This window comes from Myxocyprinus asiaticus, chromosome 17 (assembly GCF_019703515.2).
Source record: "Myxocyprinus asiaticus isolate MX2 ecotype Aquarium Trade chromosome 17, UBuf_Myxa_2, whole genome shotgun sequence".
In the NCBI taxonomy this organism is placed as follows: Eukaryota; Metazoa; Chordata; class Actinopteri; order Cypriniformes; family Catostomidae; genus Myxocyprinus; species Myxocyprinus asiaticus.
This window is the reverse complement of record NC_059360.1, coordinates 31,106,177-31,130,124: the sequence shown is the minus strand read 5'-3', so window position 1 is coordinate 31,130,124 and position 23,948 is coordinate 31,106,177. Positions and strand designations below refer to the sequence as shown.

Below are 23,948 nucleotides of genomic sequence, written 5' to 3'. Positions count from 1 at the left end.
GTAACCATTCTGTTATTGGACAATTTTGCTCACAGAATAAATGAATCATGGCTGACTGTTATTAAAGATGCATTCAGCAATGTTTTCCTAATTAAAATAGTTTAACTCCTAAGACATGAATTGCAATAAAAGTGTCAGTGTAAGTCCAAGATGACACAAAGACAAAAGTTACTGAGTGCACTTTAAAGTATTACTATGATGGCATCTGTTTTTGCATTATGCCGCATCCACACCACTAGTTGTCAGTATAAGCCCAAAGCGACTACCATATCGGCAAACACAAATTATTATTATTTTTTTTTTAGTTTTTAAGTGTTCTTACTCGAGAACCAGCTGGTGGCAGATCACTGTATTCGCCACATCGCCCCGCTGAACTCTGTGGCATCGCCAATGGTCACTGTCACATGTCACCAGAAGTTGTCGAGTATCATTAAAAATGAAAGACTTCAGGTCACTTTTCGCTGCAAATCGGGTTACTGTGAATGCCCCTTTAGAGCAGATCTTATTTAGATCCTGGCATTCAAAAAAGAAAGAACAACATATTTTGCCTGCCTTTTTATTATTGATTAATTTTAAAATACAATTTTCGAAGGAAAAATATGATCACACAGGCAAACCTCATTATAGTCTCTTTTCCACAGGAACAGTACAAAGCACACCCATCTTTTCTTTAAGTACAGGTCGATAGCACTACTGTCAGCTTCATATTATACCCATTTAATCTATATATTGTGCAAAGATACTCCTTAAATATAATACAGTGACGTGACATAAAAATAACTAAAACAACCACAACAGTAGCAAACACAAATCATACAAAATGCAGACATGCAGAAAGATGCACTTCCCTTATTAAAATAAACAAAATTAAAAGATAAAAAAATATTTTCTTATGTTCTTGTCTGTTGTGCGAAAATTAATAAATAAAAACAACAATAAAGGAAAGGATGGTTATATTGTATTCAAGTTATTATACTGAATGAGGTGTACAACAGTCTAAACAAAATTAAAACCAATGAGAGAAAGCTTTAAGAGAGTAAGGTGTTCATTCCAGTTGATTGTGATTTAAAACAAACTTCTTTGAACTGAATGACATTTAAAGCACTGAGAAATAAAATGAAAAGCACAAATGAATATGCATAGCAAGCAAGGGTCATTAACTTACAGGCTGTGCAGTTTCAAGTAGTAAAATGTGCAAGTCTGCATTTCACCTTTTGAGTGTCACTTATATAAGAAAAGTACTCACAAACATCACTCAACATTTTATCCATGATCAAACAAGTTATGTTTGGATAAAAGAGGTGAATATGCTGTTCTAAATACTGTGTGTACTAGAGAGTGGGTGTTGGAAGGTGCGTCTCAGCATTCGTTTTTTTTCCCACACATATCAGAGCAATTCAAACTGTTTACAATATCAATAACAACAGCAGCCAGGGCTGTTATAGTTTATAACAGTTTATATATATATATATATATATATATATATATATATATATATATATATATATATATTATAATAGTTTATAAAAGTGTATAATAGGCAGCTTTTAAAGATTACTTTTTCATATGAAATATGATTGTTTGGAGGAAGCAATGAAGAGAAGCTGGAGCTGTTTACTGCTGCTGTCAGTAAGCAGAATGAATGATGATATCATAATGACTGATAGAACAGCGGAGCTTAAGGCTGATTGTCTTGAGGCCATGTCTGGTTATTTGTTATTGGCAGATGGAGTTAGGACGGAGGGGAACATTAGCACCCTGGCCTGCATGAAGGACAAATCAGGGAGAAGAGAGATAACCTTTGCTGCTTCTTCACTTATCTTTTCATCTTTTTCATCTGGCTTCCTGTCAAACAAACACAAAGAAAGAATGAGCAGCTTTTAAAAAAACAAGTAAAAAAGGCAGGGTCACGCCCTACTTAAATTTCTCTAAAACAATGTAACATATAATGGAAGACCAGACGAATCAAAGTCAGATTTTCTTTCTATGTAGTCTTAAAGGAATATTCCAGCTTATTACATGGGTCTCTGGAATACTTGATTCTGATTGGTTAATGGCGCCATCTAGCAGTCTGATATTTCTGAACAACAACCGCACATCAAGGGATTAAGTATTCTGGGTATTGTAAGTCATCTTTCCAACTTCTTGGATCACTGTGCGATCTCTACAAGTTAGCTAATAAAATAATTTAAACTCAAATCAATATTTAATGTCCATTTATTAGATTTTTGGTCAAGTAGTCTTGTAATAAGCTAAATAATGAGCAGTCAGACAGTAATTTTTTTACAAAACAAACATCAACTGAACTCCGACACAAACTTAAGGTGGATTTTAGCTGTTTAGTGATTTCTTTCTTCTCATATGATTACATAATATCAATCCAAATCAATATTTTATATCCATTTATTTATTTGGTTAGTAGCCATGTAATAAGCTGGATAATGTACAGTTCCGCCAGTTATTATCGCAAAATAAACCCCTTCAGGGTGATACAAGACCCCTCTGCTTTACGTCGGGGTTTCTTACATATTCATTTAACATTTAGCATAATGTTGCTTACCACAAAAAACAATTTTGACTTGTCCATCCTTTTCTTTTTAAAAGCAAAAATCTGTTACAGTGAGGCACTTACAATGGAAGTGAATGGGGGTTAAAACTCATGTATTATTTGAGCTGTAAAGTTTTTAAAGGGGCAGTAAGCAATTTTAGCCATTCTAGAACTTCCACAAGACTGAGCCGTTAAATTAGACACACCCCCTCTTTTCAAAACACTACCCTCTAAAGATAGTGTTGAGACAGTCACCGAATGGTACGGCAGCAGTGCATCTTCTCAGGGTTGTCCAACAAAACAGTAGTAAAATAGCACCCTCAACTGACAACTGTTATGAATCTGAATATGGAATTAAACCTGAATGATCAGTTTCAAGTACATTATGAGAACGCGCAAATGATTGACAGGCAGAAAGCACATCAAAGTCTTCTGATTGGCTGAATGTTTACGGATTGGCCCCATTCACTTCCATTGTAAGTAACTCACTGTAACCCAGGGCCCGTATTCACAAAAAAATCTTAAGGCTAAAAGTAGCTCCTAATGTGGAAGTTTAGAAGCAACTCTTAAAAATTAGGGGCGTGACACTCCTAATTTTGGAACTCGTAAAATTTTCATCTAAGAGTGATTCATGAATCATTTTAACGCTAAAAGTAGCTCTTAAACCAACGACAGCTTAGAAGTCCTCCTGGAGGACTTCTAGCTCCCTAAGAGTTACTCACAAACGATCCAAAGCATGACTGCTGTCGTCAATCCACACATTAAAAACTATTATATAATATCAGATAATAATATTCTAATACAGCGAATGGGTAGAAAAAATTATCCAACATTTTTTAGAGTGTATTTATTAGAATATTATTATGACATTGACCATTTGAATCACAAGTGAGTCTATGTATTTTAATAATATAATATTATGGGGGGCCTGGGCAAGTAAAGACGCTGGCTACCACACCTGGAGTCGCAAGTTCGAATCCAGGGCGTGCTGAGTGACTCCAGTCAGGCTTCCTAAGCAACCAATTGGCCCGGTTGCTAGGGTGGGTAGAGTCACGCTGGGTTAACCTCCTTGTGGTCGCTATAATGTGGTTCTTGCTCTCGGTGGGGCACGTGGCTTGTTGAGTGTGTTACTGCAGAGACATAGTGCATGTGGAGGCTTCACGCTATGTTCCGCGGTAACGTGCTCAACAAGCCACGTGATAAGATGTGCGGACTGACTGTCTCAAACGCAGAGGCTACTGAGATTCATCCTCCGACACCTGGATTGAGGCGAGTCACTACGCCACCACAAGGACTTAGAGCGCATTGGGAATTGGACATGCCAAATTGGGGAGAAAATCCAAAATAAATAAATAAAAATAATGATATGAATATTATAATGTTAACATTGACCATTAAAAAAGGTATCTCTTGAATCACAAGGATGTTTTCATTATTGTAACCTTAGTTAGAGATGCAGATACCTCTCCCAAAAATTTAAACAACATTTACAACCGGAGATAAAGGTTTTAAAAACTCTGCGCTCCCTGGCCACAGGCGAAATGAAACCGTGTAGCGTGGATGAATTGGTAATTTCTGTCATTTGTCAGCAGAATCATCTTTCAAACTATATATGCCCTCTCCAGACCACACAATGTCTGACAATCAATGTTGGTCAAGCTCAACTACTCAACAAAAAAATTAGATAAGCTAAGCTAAAAGCTACACCTCAGAGAAAGTAGCAAGTTACATTACAAGTTACATGCCAAAAATAGCTTGCTACATTTAAGCTACTTCTTTTTTTCTTTTTTTTTCAAACAGATGCACAGAGTATACTGTCATAGACAAAGCATCTAAAATACTAATCACATGATGTTTATCTAAGCTATGGTACAGTATAGTGCAAAACAGTATGGTGCAATATGAAATGTATGTGCATGTAAAAAAAAAAAAAAAAAAATTTATGTAAACTGATATTTATACATGCTACCTATACAAACCCATGTGGTCAAAGTGAAAAATCACAATTTTTACAATGTATTTTTCATATTTATACTACTACATCCACATTACTAGCCTATATAATTAACTTATTCATATAACATTGTCATAACATGGTGCCCCAGAGGTAATGGTACAAGTGCAAAAAACATGGTAATGCCATGGTACTTTTTAGATGCGTTTTCGTACAGGCTACTAAATGTTCAGATACTCTTTTGGTGGTGTCTTTACCTGCAGTGCCGTTCACAAGCTACAAACGTGTTGAACTTAATAAAGACCTTCTTCATCACTGGCAAACGATAGGATGTATTTTCAGGTTTCGTTTCCATTTATTGTAGATCCACTGCAACCTGCGTTATCTTTATTTTCGGTATTTAAAAATATTCCGTGAGCGTTTTGGCAAGCGAGCGCGGACCAAATGATTCAGCAGCGCGCGTGTGAGCTTTCTGAGTCATTCAGATTGAATCACAAACCGATTCATACCGCTTTGCTATCACGTATGAACAATTCACTGTAAAGAATCGACTCAGATGAGCGATTCATTTGGGAGTCTGACATCTTTAATTCCATACAGTATATCTCATATTCTAAATTCCTGTCAGCTGGAATACCAGAAATTCAACCAGGGTCATAACCTGGGAAGCACATATCTGAAAATGACACCTGTCCAACAGAAAGTAGACAACGTTTGTAAGAACACACGCACACCAAAATAAACTTTGTAAGGTGCCGAGTCAAAAAAACGATACTATCAAAAACAGAAAAACTTGCACACTTACTCACAGCTCAAACAATAACTTTAATCCAAACCACATGTTAAGACATGATAAAACCTGTATTAACTTAAGACACGTTAAAGGGATCGTTCACCAAAAATGAAAATTCTCATCATTTACTCACTCTCATGCCATCCCACATGTGCATGACTTTCTTTGTTCTGATGAATACAAATTAAGATTTTTAGAAGAATATCTCAGTTCTGTAGGTCCGTACAATGCAAGTGAACGATGGCCAGAACTTTGAGGGTCCAAAAAGCACAAAGGCAGCATAAAAGTAATTAATATGACTCCAGTGGTTAAATATATATATTCAGAAGCGAGATGGTAGGCGTGGGTGAAATATAGATAAATATTTAAGTCCTTTTTTACTATAAATGTTCCCCCATGCCAGCATGTGGCGGTATGCAAAAAGAATGTGAATCACCAAAAACAGAAGAATGTGAAAGTGAAAGTGGAGATTTATAGTAAAAAAGGCTTAAATATTGATCTGTTTCTCACCCACCGCTATCATATCACTTCTGACGACATGTATTTAAAAACTGGAGTCGTGTGAATAATGTTTATGTTTCCTTTATGTGCTTTTTGGACCTTCAATGTTCTGCCACCATTCACTTGCATTGTAAAAACCTACAGAGCTGATATATTTTTCTAAAAATCTTTGTTTGTGTTTAGCAGAAGAGAGAAAGTCATACACATCTAAGAAAATGTTCATTTTTGGGTGAACTATCACTTTAAGAAGTGTGTGTAGTCACGCATGCATATTTCTAACCTGGTTGTTGTTCTGGTTTTCTCCATTGATTCCATTAGTTTTGTAAATGCATCTGCAATGTTTCGACCAGTGGTGTTGGTCACTATTTTAGCTGTAGTCAGTTCATACAACTCTGGATCAACACCTAAACAAACAGAGAAAAACTTTCAAACAATATACAGGAGACACAAAAACATACAGAAACACATACAGTGCATCCGGAAAGTATTCACAGCACTTCACTTTTTCCACATATTGTTATGTTACAGCCTTATTCCAAAATGGATTAAATTAATTATTTTCCTCAAAATTCTACAAACAATACCCCATAATGACAACGTGAAAGAAGTTTGTTTGAAATCTTTGCAAATTTATTAAAAATAAAAAATGGGAAAAAAATCACATGTACATAAGTATTCACAGCCTTTGCCATGACACTCAAAACTGAGCTCAGGTGCATCCTGTTTCCACTGATCATCCTTGAGATGTTTCTACAACTTGATTGGAGTCCACCTGTGATAAATTCAGTTGATTGGACACGATTTGGAAAGGCACACACCTGTCTATATAAGGTCCCACAGTTAACAGTGCATGTTAGAGCACAAACCAAGCCATGAAGTCCAAGGAATTGTCTCTAGACCTCAGAGACAGGATTATATCGAGGCACAGATCTGGGGAAGGGTACAGAAAAATTTCTGCAGCATTGAAGGTCCCAATGAGCACAGTGGCCTCCATCCGTAAATGGAAGAAGTTTGGAACCACCAGGACACTTCCTAGAGCTGGCCACCTGGCCAAACTGAGCGATCTTTGGAGAAGGGCCTTAGTCAGGGAGGTGACTAAGAACCCGATGGTCGCTCTGACAGAGCTCCAGCATTTCTCTGTGGAGAGAGGAGAAACTTCCAGAAGAACAACCATCTCTACAGCACTCCACCAATCAGGCCTGTATGGTAGAGTGGCCAGACGGAAGCCACTCCTCAGTAAAAGGCACATGACAGCCTGCCTGGAGGACTCTCAGACCATGACAAACAAAATTCTCTGGTCTGATTAAACAAAGATTGAACTCTTTGGCCTGAATGGCAAGCGTCATGTCTGGAGGAAACCAGGCACCGCTCATCACCTGGCCAATACCATCCTTACAGTGAAGCATGGTGGTGGCAGCATCATGCTGTGGGGATGTTTTTCAGTGGCAGGAACTGGGAGACTAGTCAGGATCGAGGGGAAGATGAATGCAGCAATGTACAGAGACATCCTTGATGAAAACCTGCTCCAGAGTGCTCTGGACCTCAGACTGGGGCGAAGGTTCATCTTCCAACAGGACAACGACCCTAAGCACACAGCCAAGATAACAAAGGAGTGGCTCCAGGACAACTCTGTGAATGTCCTTGAGTGGCCCAGCCAGAGCCCAGACTTGAACCCGATTGAACATCTCTGGAGAGATCTGAAAATGGCTGTGCACCGACGCTCCCCATCCAACCTGATGGAGCTTGAGAGGTCCTGCAAAGAAGAATGGGAGAAACTGCCCAAAAATAGGTGTGCCAAGCTTGTAGCATCATACTCAAAAAGACCTGAGGCTGTAATTGGTGCCAAAGGTGCTTCAACAAAGAATTGAGCAAAGGCTGTGAATACTTATGTACATGTGTTTTTTTTTTTTTTTTTTCTTTTTTTTTCTTTTTTCTTTTTTTTATTTGTGATAAATTTGCAAAGATTTCAAACAAACTTCTTTCACGTTGTCATTATGGGGTATTGTTTGTAGAATTGAGGAAAATAATGAATTTAATCCATTTTGGAATAAGGCCGTAACATAACAAAATGTGGAAAAAGTGAAGCGCTGTGAATACTTTCCGGATGCACTGTACATGCATATAGACACATAATTATCATTCCATCAAATTAATGTTTTGTTTAAACCACTTCACACTCTCAATTCATTATAGTTGCAGTAAAGACAGCAAAAACCATGGAAACAGAACCTCAGAAGCAGTGTCGAAAACTTGTGTTTAAAGAACATGCAAGTCTGTCTCTTGTCAGGTAAGACTCTTATATCATTTCCCAGACAAAGAGAGGCAAATCACTATCAACAGAGCTTACGATTAAAGGAAGTAAAACAGAGATACTCACAGAGCCAATCCAGAGAGAAGAAATCAGGGACAGAGTGCTACACTAAGAAGGAAATCTTAGATGACAAGCTTCCTTTAAGAGACATCGGTTTTGAAATAACAAACAAAATGAAAAAGGAAGACAAGAAGGTTTCACAACAAGACAGCTACTTCACCAAAGCAGAACTGATTCTTTCCTGTTCTAACCTGGTAGTGGAGAGTTATTTTCACTCTCTGAGCTACAATCATCCACTGGCCCAAAATAGTCCAAATTTAGCCCTGCGATTCCACCATCTTGTGCTTCACATTTAAGTCGTAGCAATGACAGCAGGACAGGGAGTGTTAGTGTGTTGTTAGTAGTACTTAAAGCATTATAAATCCACAATATATTATAAGTATTACATACAAATTTATAAATATAAAGGACAAGGCAGTTGATCTGTTCTGACACTTCAGTTATGAAGAAACTAAGAGCAGATCAGTACCAGGAGCAGTGTTGCTATGTTCACTAATTATTAACGATTTATTCTTATAATTTCCAGAATGTATTCTGACTTTCTAGTCCTTAGCACAATAAACCAGATCATTGAAATTAAGCAATTCTCCTCCATCCTTCTTCATAAAGGAATGCATAAAAATTAGTTGTTTATTTTGACCAGGCAAGTTGCTTATTTTGGGCTTGTTACATCAAACAAGGTTGCTTGTTTTTCTAGCAAGATCTGGCAACACTGACCAGGAGCAACATGTCAGGCAAAGAGAATATGAGAGAAGACTGAAGCAACAGAAGAACAGAACAGGACAGTAAAGAGCTATAGACACATTGCAGTATATCATTTTTATTGGCAGATTTATTATGTATATTTATCAAAAGAAATACAATTTGGGGCGATATAACTGAAAAAAAAATATGAAAAAGTATTTAATGTTAATGATTTTTGTAAGATCAAGCAAAAGCAGTAGATCACAGTTTGCGAAAGTTTGTCAAAAGTGCATTAATTAAAATTGTACTGCAAGTCACAGTAGTTCTCAGACAGTAAGGAGATACTGTTTTGTTTTTATCAGATGGAAAAACAGAATAGGAACAGAAAGACAATGAAGATAGGGCATTTGTATGGACTTTTTAACAGAAATTTCCACCAAGGTCAAACTCAACATGCTCAAAATAGTATCTCTGTGTGTTGTAGCATGTTTATGTAAATCTTTGAAAAACTGTTGGTGTTTCCCCTTTAAACGAGCCAAGGCAAGCTGTACAATGGCTTCAAATTAGCACCAGCAGTAAGGTCAGCTATTCCAAAAAAGATTAGCAACATCTTTTTCAGTCAAACCTGAGACAGTAGCTGGTGCATAGGGAATAATTTTTAGACACAACTGAGAAAATATGTGATAATAGCTAGAGAGTCTTACATATCTTGGCAAGGTAATTAATCACAGTTGAAGCTGCATACTTATCATTTGAGGTAGTACATTTCAGCCTCTGTGTGTGTATATGAGCATAGAAAACATACTGACAATAACCTATAATTTCATAGTACATATGCAGAAACAAGAGGAGAGAATGGCAAGAGAGAGCAAGTCCAAACATATAAAAGGGAAACTGAGATAAATGTGTCTCTTAGCAGTGTTTCGGTACCCCTTTTCCACCTAAAAGGTTCTGGTTCTTGTGCTGGAGCAAAAAAAAAAAAAAAAAACTTAATTTGATTTATTGTCTTTAAAGGTATAGTTCACCCAAAAATAAAAATTCTCTCTTCATTTACTCACCCTCATGCCACCCCAGATGTGTCTGACTTTCTTTCTTCTGCAGAACAAAAACAAAGATTTTTAAAAGAATATCTCAGCTCTGTAGGTCCATACAATGCAAGTGAATGGTGACCAGGTGATTTTTGGAGCTTGAAAGGTCTGGTCACCATTCACTTGCATTGTATAGACCTACAGAGCTGAGATATTCTTCCAAAAATCTTTGTTTTTGTTCTGCAGAAGAAAGAAAGTCATTCACATCTGGGGTGGCATGAGGGTGAGTAAATGCAGAGAGAATTTTTATTTTGGGATGAACTATCACTTTAAGCTATTATGAGCTGCTTTTGATGCACCAGTCTGAAGTTATAACAAATACAATTCATAGCAATCAATTTACATATTACATATATGATTTTGTAAATAAAAATAAAAGTGGATGGAGCTGCTATACAACGAAACATACCTGTCGGTGGAAAAGGGGCTTGGAAGGAAAGAGAGAGAGGGAAAGAGAAATGTCCATATCCCAAATCGCTTCAATTGTCTCCTCTCTTGTGGTTTATAAGCATCTCGCAACAAGATTTGGATGGCTACTTCTCAAACTGTCCTGTTAATATTAGTTCAATGTTTAAATCAACACCAAAACATTTACACAATATCTGTGAATGGAACAGGAAGTGAGAAAAATAGAGAGAGGAAAGGAGTGATGCAATAGAGGGTAGAAGTGATGGAAGTTATCTATGATGGGGATGATGAGAGTAGCAGTATCAGGAGTAGGATTTCTGCCGTGAGTGGCGAGTGGTTTTATCTTGAGCTCTAGAGAAGGAGGCACGGCGAATAGACATACCATCAATACTAATGGCCAAAGTGGGTGCCACCTGCAATACATGAGGCATCAACACACAACAAGTTTAGCAAGCTTTTCAATTGGATTACTTTTCAATCAACCTTTAACAGTGACACAATGTCCAAGAGACATGTGCTAAACTCTGCACATGGTACTTTCCAATGTTAGCTCCAGGAGTAGGTTCCAAATCTTTGTCAACTATATATAGTTGTATATGTGCTCTCCTCACCTGAGTGTATAGAATATTTCCACTCTCCACAGGAGTAGAAGGGGAAAGTGCAGGAGAGGCTGGAGTCTTTGAGGACTCTTTGGTGGGTTCCAGCATTCCCTGAGAGGAAGGGAGAGAGAAAAAGTTAGAGAGGGTTCAAATCAGCACAAAAGATTTCATGTTGTTGTGCTTCAGGATTTCACTCACCAGTCCAGCAGCAAACATAGGCACAATCACTGGCTGCTGCTTCTCGCCAGTGAACAACTAGTAAAAAGACACAAACATTTATAGGTTTGTGTATATATATATATATATATATATATATATATATATATATATATATATATATATATATATATATATATATATATTAGTATACACTCATTGGCTAATTTATAAGATACACCTGTACATCTACTTATTCATGCGATTATCTAATCAGCCAATCATGTGGCAGTGGTGTAATGAATAAAATAATTCAGATATGGGTCAGGAGCTTCAGTTAATGTTCACATCAACCATCAGAATGGGGAAAAATTTGATCTCAGTGATTTAGACTGTGGCATGATTGTTGGTGGTAGACGGGCTGTTTTGAGGATTTCTGTAACTAATGATATCCTGGGATTTTCACACACAACAAAAAACATCCATCAAGTGGCAGTTCTGTTAGTGAAAACAGCTTGTTAATGACAGAGGTCAGAGAAGAATGGCTAGACTGGTCCAAGCTGACAAGAAGGTGACAGTAACCCAAATAAACATGCATTACAACAGTGCTATGCAGAAAAGCATTTCCGAAGGTACAACACGTCGAACATTGATGCGAATGGGCTACAGCAGCAGAAGACCCCTCCAAGTACCACTACTGTCAGCTTAGAACAGGAAACTGAGGCTGCAGTGGGCACAAGCTCACCAAAAACTGGACAGTAGACGATTGGATAAACATCGCCTAGTCTGACAAATCTGGATTTCTGCTGAGGTACACAAATAGTAGGCCCACGGCAGCCTCAGTTTTCTGTTCTTGGCTGACAGAAGTGGAACCCACTGCCACTTGATTGATGTTTTTTGTTTTTCGCACCATTCTCTTTACACTCTAGAGACTGTTGTGCATGTAAATCTCAGGAGATCAGCAGTTACAGAAATACTCAAACCAGCCCGTCTGGCACAAACAATCATGCCACAGTCTAAATCAAGGAGACCCACTTTTTCCCATTCTAATGGTTGATATGAACATTATCTGAAGCTCCTGACCCACATCAACATGATTTTATACATTACACTGCTGCCACACGATTGGCTGATTAGATAATCGCATGAATAAGTAGATGTACAGGTGCACCTAATAAAGTGGCAGGTGAGTGTATACTGACATAGTGATCTAAAACATTTGTCTCAGTATCTGTAATCTATGTACCAGGGTCAGACATTTAGGAGGGCCTGAGGCAAAAATGCCACCAAAAATAACAAAAATGCCATGTGATTTTTAGAGCTTGAAAGATGTTGCCACCATTCACTTGCATTGTATGGACCTACAGAGCTGAGATATTCTTCTAAAAATAATTTGTGTTCTGCAGAAGAAATAAAGTCATACACATCTGGGATGGCATAAGGGAGAGTAAATAATGACAGAATTTTCATTTTTGGGTGAACTTTTCCTTTAACATTCTATTATAGTCATAGTTATACATATTACAGTATAAAATAAGAATTAGCCTAATGTTTAATTAATTCTTAGGATAAAAGGTAATAAATTCAATCTTGTGAATTTGTATTAATTCATCAATTTAAATTGAAGTATTTGACATAAACGGATGAGACACAGTTTGTTTTAAGAAAATATGCTCTCATAAAGGTAAAAAATGCCACTAAAATTCAAATCTAGGGCAAATATATCCTTTACTATAAAAGTTAATTTCTGACACTGCTATGTACTGCAACAGTGATTTACTTTCCAGGTACTCACAATGTTCCTGATTCCTAGGCAATCCAGCAGGATTCTGTTGCCATGGGAACCTGCCCATTTGAACTTGAGGCCATATGTCCTTTGGATGTCCTGAAGGTGGCGCCACATGGCTAATGCATTCCTGTAGTAACAGAAGAGAACCCTCAGACCTTAAGACCCACAGCACAGAGCAGTCTATGACGGGAAACATTTTATCTGGTAGGAAGGGGTAAATTATCTTAAAACCTTATAAAATGTCATCTTTTATCCAAGAGTTTTTGATTATATAAAAGTCTATATATTCAATTCAGAGCACAAGATGTTTTGATCTTTTTCAAAAGGTCACCTGTATTGTCATTAATCTGGTGCCACACATTTACAGTAGCACATGCAGAAACAGTTCTAAATCTAAGCTTTGCTCTGCATGTGATGTTTTAAGTGGTGCACACTGCTAAATAAACCCCTGCATTTCATGCATCATTCACTCTGTGTCTGTCCAGAGGCAAAGACTGAAATAGACTCCACTCTGTGACACACTCAACTCTGAAGATAACAGTAGTATCTCCTTTGCTTCAATCATTCCGTTTGTCTCCTCTCCACTCCACAGCTCTTACCCAAGGGCAAAAGAGCTGCTTGGGTCCCTTTGCTCCTGAGGATCCTGAGCCTGCAGGACTTCCTCGAGGGTCAACACCTCTGTGACCCCATTAACCTCAGGACTGACATCTGAAGGGAAGGCGGATCTGAAGAGATGCTGGAGTTTACAGCTGAACTCAGCCTATGAGAGACAGACAAGACAAGCTGATATTTATTACTTTTATCTATTTCCTTCTGAACCTATATTATCATAACTTTTTTTTTTCACTGAAAAACACCCAGAAAGATTACAAGTCATGCAGAACTGCACTTCAAAACTAATTCAAAGCTTGATTTTATTACCGTCCATCCAAAACAGGCACTAATCCTTCTAATTTCTCTCTCTTTCTCAGTCTCATTCTTGCTCTCCTCTCAATAAACTGTTGTGTTCATATCTTGATTTATCTGAAAAACATATGCTTTGAAGCAATATTCCGGGTTCAATACAAGTTAAGCTCAATCAACAGCATTTGTGGCATAATGTTGATTACCACAAAAACTAATTTCGACTCGTCTCTCCTTTTCTTTAAAAATCAAACATAGAGATTACAGTGAGGCACTTACAATGGAAGTGAATGGGGCCAATTTTTGGAGGGTTTAAAAGGGCAGAAATGTGAAGCTTTTAATTTTATAAAAGCAATTATATTAATTCTTCTATTAAAACTTGTGTATTATATGAGTTGTTTAAATCGACACTTTTACAGTTGTTTTAGGGTTTTAAGGTGTACAGCGTTCTGTCGTAATAGCAACGAAGTTGTAAAATTGGATATAACTTTACACAGAAAAGGTAAGCGATTTTATCACACTAAAATCATGTTAACATGCATATTGTTTACATCTTATGGCTATTCTTTTGAAACAGAGAGTATTTTAATGTTTACGGATTGGCCCCCATTAACTTCCATTGTAAGTGCCTCAGTGTGACCCAGATTATTGCTTCTTTTTTTTTTTTAAGAAAATGATTTGAGATTTTGAGGTGTCCTGCAGTGTGACATGCTTAACTCCACCTAAAACTATTTTAAACAGCATTTCCCTAATTCTTTTATAATTATTATGCATGCAGTTTTTTATGACCATATTAACTGTGAGACTACATGAAATATTTGTACTTTGTATACTTTGTATAAATTCATGTTACACCACAAGAGTTGTTTAATTTAAAATGAACCAATGAAGGTGAAATGGTGTTTAAAAATGGAAATGAAAAAACGAAGAAAATGGTGATCAGTAAAGCAAAGTGGTTCGAAAAAACAGGCTGCATGCGTTCAGTGCTTGAGCAAGCTTCTGATGACGAGATTTGCCTCGTGTTCTGTACTGAAGTATACTTTGGGCTTTACAGCAACTAGAAAATACACTTACCCTTATACATGAATATAAATTTGTAAGTATATTTTTACCTGAAGACTTGACATTACATTATGGACATTATGCAACTAACCATACACAAATACTGTGTAGTCTCTCATTTTTGCTTAAGCAACCACAATGAAAAAACAAGTGGATTAACATCTAAAACAACTCACAGTATCTCTGTCCATCCTGCTATTCTGGAGGTTGTCACTAGAGGATGTTGTTGAAGTCACATCATCCTGTACCTCTGGACCCACAAAAGTAATCTGTTCCTCCCCAAATGCTGCCCATGAATCCTGACCCTCTTCTGTGTCTTCATGTTGTCCAAACGAAGCCCAGTCCTCTTCCCCTCTAACCACCACACCACCAAATGGAGCCGAGCTAAAGTCGGCAAAACTATCACTAGGAGGCAACTCGGAACAAAAAGCTCCTTCGTTGCGTGGACTGTCTGCAGAGTTGTCCTCTTCCTCAGCCAGCTCATCTTCCTCCTTGAAGTCTTTCAGTGTGTCCGTGTCACCAAATTCATCATCGGTGGAGAATTGTGACATTGCCGTTACAAAATCAGCAAATCCTTCCTGGGCTAGAGATTCAGTCCGGCTGAAGTCTGCGAAAACCTGAGTTGCATCTCTGAAATCCCCAAAGTCCTCGTCGGCTGCGCGGTCTGTGGGTGTCTCATTAAAAGCCTTAATGTCCTCATTTACCTCCACGTCTGAAGATCCATAAATTTCCCTTGTGTCTCTGCTCAGCTGTGTGTTAGAGATTGCGTCCACATCTTCTGTGGGGGCTGTCGCTGCCTCGGAAACACCTGTGTCACTACAAATAACAAAGTGCTCACTAGAGGAGCCAGAAGCACTTGGAAGGCCTTCATCTTCTGGTCCTTTGTTCTCCCTTTGCTTCTGCTTACCTCCAGTCTTCTGTACTTCTTTACAAGGACTAAATGACTGGGAGTCATCACATAACTCTGTTCCCACACTCATCTCTACAGATTCAGATGCTTCTTTAGGAGATGAGTGACTGTTAGAGCCTTGCAGGTTGTTTGTTTGTTTATTTTCTTGTGTTCTGTCTAACCCACCATCCAGTTCGTAGCTTATTCTGCTCTCTGTACTTTTTAACAAGGTGGGCTGAACTTCCTCCTGCTCTGAATAGCCATTACTGAGGATGTGTCCATCACCTGTGCAGTCTATTTGCTGGCCTGTGCTGCTGTGGATGTCAGAGGGCTCCCTCTGTGGGTCAAAGGACGTGACACCATTCATGACAATCTTCAATGATTCCTTCTCTAGACTCTCAATGTAGCTGTGCACCTCAGTCTCATCTCCTGATGTTTCTAGGTTTGATACCACACAAGACAGGTGTGCTTCCTCTACCACTTTTCTCTCATTGGCCCATCTGTTCTTCCCTGATAAAGTGAGATTCTGCACGGACGCGATGTACAGGTCAGGTGGCGAGTCCTCCACTGCGTTTGACTGGTTGAATGTTATGGGTGTGTCAAGCTCTGAAAAGCTGAAACTGGATGACACGCCTCCGTCACCAAAACTGCCAAACTCGCCGAACTCATCCTCCTCTTCCTGCTCTGCAGCCTCATCCAGTGGAGGTGGCGAGGAAGAGTACAAACGGATGACATCGGGCTCCATAGTCCTATTGTGGCAACTGGAGGCCACATGCACACACACACACACACCTAGAAAAATAGAGAGACAAGACAAAGAGTTTCAGAAAACATTTATTGAAAAGTTTGTATTCGAACACGAGAGACCGGAAGCACAAGCTTATGCAAAGACATTTTTCAATCTGTTGCGTACAAAAATGTAAGCTTGGTGAACTCTGACCTGCGAATCTGGATGACGAGAAGACACGTGACCAATAAAAGATTGAAACATCAAATGGTGACATCTTGGCTCATTTAAAGAATACATATTTCAAAGCTGCATGTTTTTAATGTTGCAGGATGGTGAGTAAATGGTATATTTTAACATTTTGAATACAGTATATTATTATTATTTGTTATTTGTGATGTATTAAAACCAGAAGCCCTCCCACGTGACATCATATCGTTCATTGCGTTGTCCGAAAAATGTTGCGTACTCAAAACCATGTGTGACCACCCCTTTACTCTCCAGTTCTTCCGTTCTAAATCCGTATAAAAATCTTTTTTTTGTAAAACAGGAAATAGATGCAAGGCAGAATGTTAGCCTCAGTTGACATTCGCTTTAATTGCATCTTTTTTTAATGCAATGAAAATTAATTGTGACTGGGGCTGTCAGTCCCACTGTTAATCTTGTCAATGAAATCACTGACGAAAACATTCATTGACGAAGGGGTGTTTGATTTTGACGATAATTAACCTCCTGAGACCCAAGTGTGACTGCTGTGTGCATTTTCCATTTCCCTTTTTGATTTGTAACTAGTATCACCTAATAAACATGCAAAAAAAAAAAAAAAAAAAAAAAATTCTAGTGCAAATAGTTTTCCTAAAAATGGATGTCCTCGTAAAGGGGACAGCGGGACTAAGTTGTGAAATTTTAAATAATACAAAGCTATAGAAAGTCTTTTTTTTTTTTTTTTTTCAGATTTTCAATTATATTTCTAGAGTGTACATAGTAAATTCTGAATCATTGTCCCATGTCTGCCAAACATGTTGAGTGGTCAAAACATCATCTGCACCCTGAAACTGAACTTTTGGTCGGATGTTAGGAGTGAATGCACTTGGCTGCATAGGATAGCTATAGGATGCTCCCTTGCTCCATATTTCATAAATTACTTAACTTCCAGTGTGCTGTCTGAATGCACTGGTCTCAGAACAGTTCGAAATGCACCTTATTTTCATCCTAACTTCATATAAAGCCTCTGAAAGTAAAAAAAATTTTCTCAATGTGAAAATGCACAGTAAATATAGAATTTCTAATGAAAAACTAGCACTGTTTTGCACTATAATGTACATTGTGTTTAGCAGTGTGGCATTTTACAATAAATCGCTCAAGAACTTAATTAGGTTTCTTACCAGATGAAGTTTTGTTGCCGTTTCTCCCATAGACAAACTCTGCTGTGATTGGTGCAATGTTGTTTTGTCACATGACTCTGTGCATCGAAAGTTTAACCCTTTACTGACAGCCCAGAGTCTTCTGAACTGAGATCAGTTGGTTTAAATTAATTTAAATTATGCGTTGCGTATAGCGAAGCCAAAATACAATGTCCACTCATATGGATGCGAGGTCATACAAGGTTAAAGATTTTATTAAAGTATACCTTTGATGAAAATATCATGAGAAAAAAATAATACTGCAAGATATTAACAGTGCAAGATATAAAATTAAGAAGAAACATCTAGACAATTATTTGTTTATAGAAGAAGATATTAGATATGGATTCATCTAATCCAATAATCCAGTATGTTGGGGATTTTACCGCTTGAGCTGCATGAGTTATACTCATCCTACACACACATCCTATTTATACATGAGATTAATCACTATATCCACAACATACTGTATATGTAATATTACAACTTACTGTACATCTGCACAGACAACAAAGCGACGCACTAGTCATGATATGCTTATCTTGCGTTATGTAAATTGTGTTGTGAATATGCTGTTTCCATTAAAAAAAAAACACACTAAACACAATGCAATATACTAAACTGACTAAACACAGAAAATGAATAACAGTCTCTAAAGCATAAAGAATTCAGAAAAATTTAGACTGGTCTGTTACTGTTTGAAACACATTTTTGTCATTTTGCACATTATCATCAACTAAAAGATATTATTTTCGTTGACTAAAATTATATGCCATTTTAGTCCGAGTAACACTGACTAAAATGAATCAATAAGGCACGATGAATTATTGACTAATTTTAAAGGATATTTCTGTTAAAAGACTCAAACATGGAAGGATTTCTATGACTAAAACAAAAAACTGTAAAAATTGACACTAATCAGTCCCTAACATTCTGCTTAACATCTCTTTTGGTGTTCAGCAGAAGAAAAAATGGGTTTGGAACTGCCCGAGGGTAAGTGAATTATTACAGAATTTACATTTTTTAGTTACCCCTTTGACAAAGCCATAACAAACAAAGTGATTGGGCAGTGTTGTTGTTGTAGGCAGCTGACTTGCTGCTTAGTTAATGGCTTAACTAACAGCTGTTTTGAATGAATGGAACTCTTTAAGGAACTGGTCTCCGAACAGTTTGAAAAGCACCTTATTTTCATCCTGCCTCCGTATACAGCCTCCGAAGGCAGCATTTTCCTGGTGTCGGACGCAGCACCGGTTTCGTGGTCACGCCTAAAAAAATCTATTGCCCTCTTGTGGTCTGAGGTTTGTAACCACCAGAGCAACGCAAGAGCAAACGTAATGTATGTACAACGGGACCACGCATTGGCCATGCGCTGGCCATGTGTTGGGCACGCCGCTCGCATCTGCCTTCGTGTACTTGCGTGAAGTATGTTTCGGCCTTTTATTACATATTTATTACTACAGTATTTACAAAAGTGCACTGACTTGGCATTTTGGTCTAACAAGACTTTTATGATACTTTCAAGGTATTTTCTAATCTTTAATGCACTAGAAACAAGAATAACACAAAACTAAAATTCAGGTGACCAGGTATAGGCAGCACTACTAGATCAGAAAGCAGACCATTCATTATTCACTTGCACACTAGACGTAATCTTTCTTTCAAGGGCTAAATCTAGGGCATGGTTTAAAGAAAGTAACAACGCAACATTTTAAACTTGTGAATGAGCAGTGAAATGACCAGCAATTATTGACTAGTCCTCAAACGTCAAAGGATAACCACTACATAAGATGTTTGTTGCACACTCACTACCCTGATGCAGAGTCAAGTTCTGTGCAATGGGGAAAATCAATAATACTGGTCGTATGCAAATTCATGTTTCAGTAGTTTCAAGTACTAGGTTCATAGTTCCTTGACTGTAACCGTTTCTGACACAGTCATCATTGTGAAAGTGAAAGCAGTTCTGTCTAGCTGCAAAGTGCACATGACACCGACAAACTAAGCCATATAATAAGCAGAAAGGAGCTCACAATGCTCAGTACCCATCTTACACAACTAGCAGATCTACACTTAGTTTAGAAAATGCTCTAAAATCACATAACAGCTGAGCGTTAATTCTAGAACTCAAAATATTTTTTGGCCCAATCAGTCTCATTATTTGTAGAATCCTAAACCCCTGAAGTTATCTTTTGTGTCTGTAAATATATGTGTGTTGCTACTATAAGGACAAATATGAAAGTATTCTCTTCTTGGCATGACTAAATGAATACTGTCTTGATAAAAGACCACATAGGCTTATTTTTAATAAAGAAAGAAACTGCTTATCACCAGAGAAAACACTCCAACTCTCCTTAAGAATGTTAGGTCAGCATTACATAGATGAGGAATGATCATCTAATGGACACTTTTAGTAACCTGACTGGAGGGCAAACTAGGCTAAATTAGGTCACACAGTAACCTACATGGCTGCTTTTGTGGGTGAGCACCATGTCTACAAGTTCAATGTTGCAAAGCAAAGTTATGTCTATGTATTTCTTATTTTAAACGAGTGCAAACAGACCTAAAAGTAAGTTACACAGAAGATCTTTGACTCTGGTAAATCTAAATGAGAAAATCACCCAGCCAATTAATTAAACAAACACACATTCACTGCTGTAAATTGGCCAGTGATTTTAAATATTTTGCCTACTAGCTGACACACTAGAGTATATGTAGATTTCCTCAGGCAAACACACACTTACAGTACACACATGCACACTGTGTAAACGTTGATATGTTTGAGCCTCTTTGAGGGAGTGTAAACTGATGAGGAAACCCAATCCACTCCCTTTGTGCTCTATGAGCCTCAGTCCAAACACTATCACTGAGGGACACAACTCCATGCAGTTTCTACCGCCTAAATAAAGACTAATCTCATAATGATTTTATAAACAAAGATTTAAAGGAATATTCTGGGTTCAATACAAGTTAAACTCAATCGGCAGCATTTGTGGCATAATGTTGATTACCACAAAAAAATTAATTTCGACTCATCCCTGCTTTTCTATAAAAAAGCAAAAATCTGGGTTCCAGTGAGGCAATTACAATGGAGGTGAATGGGGCCCAATCCGTAAACTTTAAAATACTCACTATTTCAAAAGTATAGCCACAAGACATAAACAATATGCCTGTTAACATGATTTTAGTGTGATAAAATTGCTAACTAACTTTTCTGTGTAAAGTTATATACAATTTTACAACTTTGTTGCCATGACGATGTAAAGACGTAAACCCTAAAATATCAGTAAAAATGGTGATTTAAACAACTTTACAGCTCAGATGATACACAGGTTTTAACAGAAGATAGTAAGTGCTTTAATAAAATTATAAGCTTCACATTTCTGCCTATAAACCTTCAAAAATTGGCTTCTATTGTAAATGCCTCACTGTAAATTTGATTGTTGCTTTTTTTAAAGAAAAGGAAGGACGAGTCAACATTATATTTTTGTGATAATCAACATTATGTCACAAATGCTTTCGACTGAGTATAACTTGTATTGAACCCGAAATATTCCTTTAAGCCTAATCCTCAAACAGGAAAAAAAAAAAACTGGTCTAGGGTGGGTTATTTATCTACCCCCATGATCAAACTGGAATGACTGCTGAGGTGGTCATATGTGAGACTACCCAGCCTATGTTTGTTTGGAACAGAAACATTTAGATGTTTATGCCAAAAGTAAAGACATTTAAACATAATTCAATGTATCAAAGAACCTTAACAAGTCCTTGTCTCCTTGTTAAGATAAAATGATCCTCAAGATAAATAGGACCAGAGACATGCAGTATTCAGTGACACCAGAGTATTTTAACTGAAATAATAAATGAATCAATGACAGTAAAACCCTCAGTAGCAGGTAGACAAACATTAGCAGTGTGGGCAGGTGATATAATGACAAGCCTACTCTTGGGTAAACTCAAGGGGTGTAACAGTGACAGACAGACAGATAGACAGCGAGAGAAAGACAGACAGTGAGAGAGAAACAGACAGCGAGAGAGAGAGAGAGAGAGAGAGAGAGAGAGAGAGAGAGAGAGAGAGATAGATAGATAGACAGACAGACTGATAGAATTAACATGCACCTTAACAGGAGGAAGTAATAATGCGCGAGATGTCACTTCGCTTATTGCAGGGTGGCACGAGACCGCTGTCATCACACTGTGTGGTTTCTAATCGATATAAGCCTCAGACAAACATTCCTTTAGACTCAGCTGTGCCTTGATTTTAACTACGTTACGTTGGTGCTATTATACTGCCATCGACGTTGTTACAAAATTAGGCTTCCGATGCTCCTGTCACTGTTCAGCTTATACGTAAGTGGATACACAACAACCTGACAGCACATTGTTCTTACCTTCGCCTATCCGCTATGGATCATCATGACGGACACTGAACCTGCTCGAGGACACGGCTTTTCTATTCTCTCTTCGTTCTCGGTTGGTAAAGTTAAACCGACAGCTCTTACTGCCAGTTTCTGCACTCATCCGGAGTTCCGTGTCCAACAATATGCAACTAGAGACCCAGACCTCTTTATTATCACTCTATCAGATCACAAACAAGTGATCTACCGCCCCCTGTCTGCAGGGAGCATAATGAAACACGACACGGAAAAAGAATACAATGGAATTATGCAAAAATGTGGGTTAGGCACACACAATGGAAGTGAATGGGGCCAATCGCTAAACGTTAAAATACTCAGTGTTTCTAAAGTATATCTGCAAGATGTAAACAATGTGTTAACATTATTTTAGTGTGATAAAATCACTTATTAACCTTTTCTGTGTAAAGTTATGGCCAATTTTACAACTTCTGGCTGTACCTGTTACAGAAGAATTAATTTAAGTGCTTTTATCAAATTATAAGCTTCACATTTCTGCCATTAAACCCTCCAAAAAAATTGGCCCCATTCACTTCCATTGTAAATGCCTCACTGATGATGAAGTGAGTCATTGTAACCTCGATTTTTGCTTTTTTAAAGAAAAGGAGGGATGAATAAAAAAATGTGTTGTGGTAATCAACATTAAATGCTTGACTTGTATTGAAGCTGGAATAATTCTTTAATTATAGACATCTGAATTATATCCAAATGTGATATAATGTGACAAGCCTGCTTTATAACCTCACAGGGCAGTCAACTGTTAACTACAAATGTAACAATAATGCAAATCAGGACTCTCTTTCTTTCTCTATTGGTAGTGTGCTTTATATAGGGTGCTTTATATAACAATAACAAATTTAAAGACAATCACTTAAAAAATGGTTCTTTGAATGGTTCAAACTCAATTCTGAGAATTTCAGAAGCACTCTGAAAAATTGTTAAAGTTATTAATGTGTATCTAAAATTTATCTAAAAACCTCTCATTTCTGATTCTTTATAATAATAAAAAAAAAACTCATTTTTTTTTGTATTAAATGCCACAAGAACATAGAAAAGAGGTATTTGTACATAGTCACATTGATAAAATCACTAACATTGCCAGAAAAAAATAATTATACATTAATTGCATTTTAGACATTTCATGTTGTTAGTACTTTTCTAAAACAAAACAAAAAAAGAAAAAACATATATCGCTGATATTCAGTTTACAGACAGACTATTTTTCTTTGTGTATATGTATAGTAGAGTATCTGCCCTGTATAATTAATAACTGTAGGGTACAATGGGGCTAAAGTCCCCCCGGATAAAAAGCACTTTTGATTTTATTTTCTCCCAAAACAATAAATAGCAACAAAAACAACCACAGTGCTTTCCTTAACACCTGTTTGTCACTATGCTCTGCAAAATATTCCTGATCCATGAGATTATTGTGTGCAATGTCTAAAGTTTGATTTTGAGGTAATTTGATCTAATATTTACAGGGGTCATGACCAGAGCAATCAAATCTTCCTTGATCTTTTGACATATAAGAGGTCATTGTACTATAAAAACATACTGTATGTTTCAGAACTCAAAACTTCCTCCTCACTGTAAAAAGAGCATTTGTTAAAAACCAAACTGCCAAAATAACTCGTTCTCTACTTCCTCCAAATTGTGATGTTACA

At 37.4% G+C, this 23,948-nt stretch overlaps 1 protein-coding gene across 2 annotated transcripts; it reads right to left on the bottom strand.

Moving 5' to 3' along the window:
- Positions 1-519: 519 nt before the first annotated feature.
- LOC127455057 (aftiphilin-like) lies at positions 520-22,463 on the bottom strand. 2 transcript variants are annotated; one of them, XM_051722617.1, is made up of 9 exons: positions 22,261-22,458; positions 15,033-16,537; positions 13,491-13,651; positions 12,898-13,018; positions 11,145-11,201; positions 10,959-11,057; positions 10,730-10,760; positions 6,077-6,200; positions 520-1,845 (listed from the first exon to the last, which is right to left on the bottom strand). In XM_051722617.1, exons 2-9 carry the CDS (start codon positions 16,488-16,490, stop codon positions 1,710-1,712), a joined length of 2,187 nt encoding a protein of 728 aa, XP_051578577.1. In that variant the 5' UTR covers positions 16,491-16,537; positions 22,261-22,458; the 3' UTR covers positions 520-1,709. The 2 variants fall into 2 exon arrangements, 1 of the variants encoding a protein (XP_051578577.1); XR_007899632.1 differs by lacking the exon at positions 520-1,845 and having other exon boundaries at positions 6,076-6,200; positions 10,349-10,760; positions 22,261-22,463.
- Between the last annotated feature and the right edge of the window lie 1,485 nt (positions 22,464-23,948).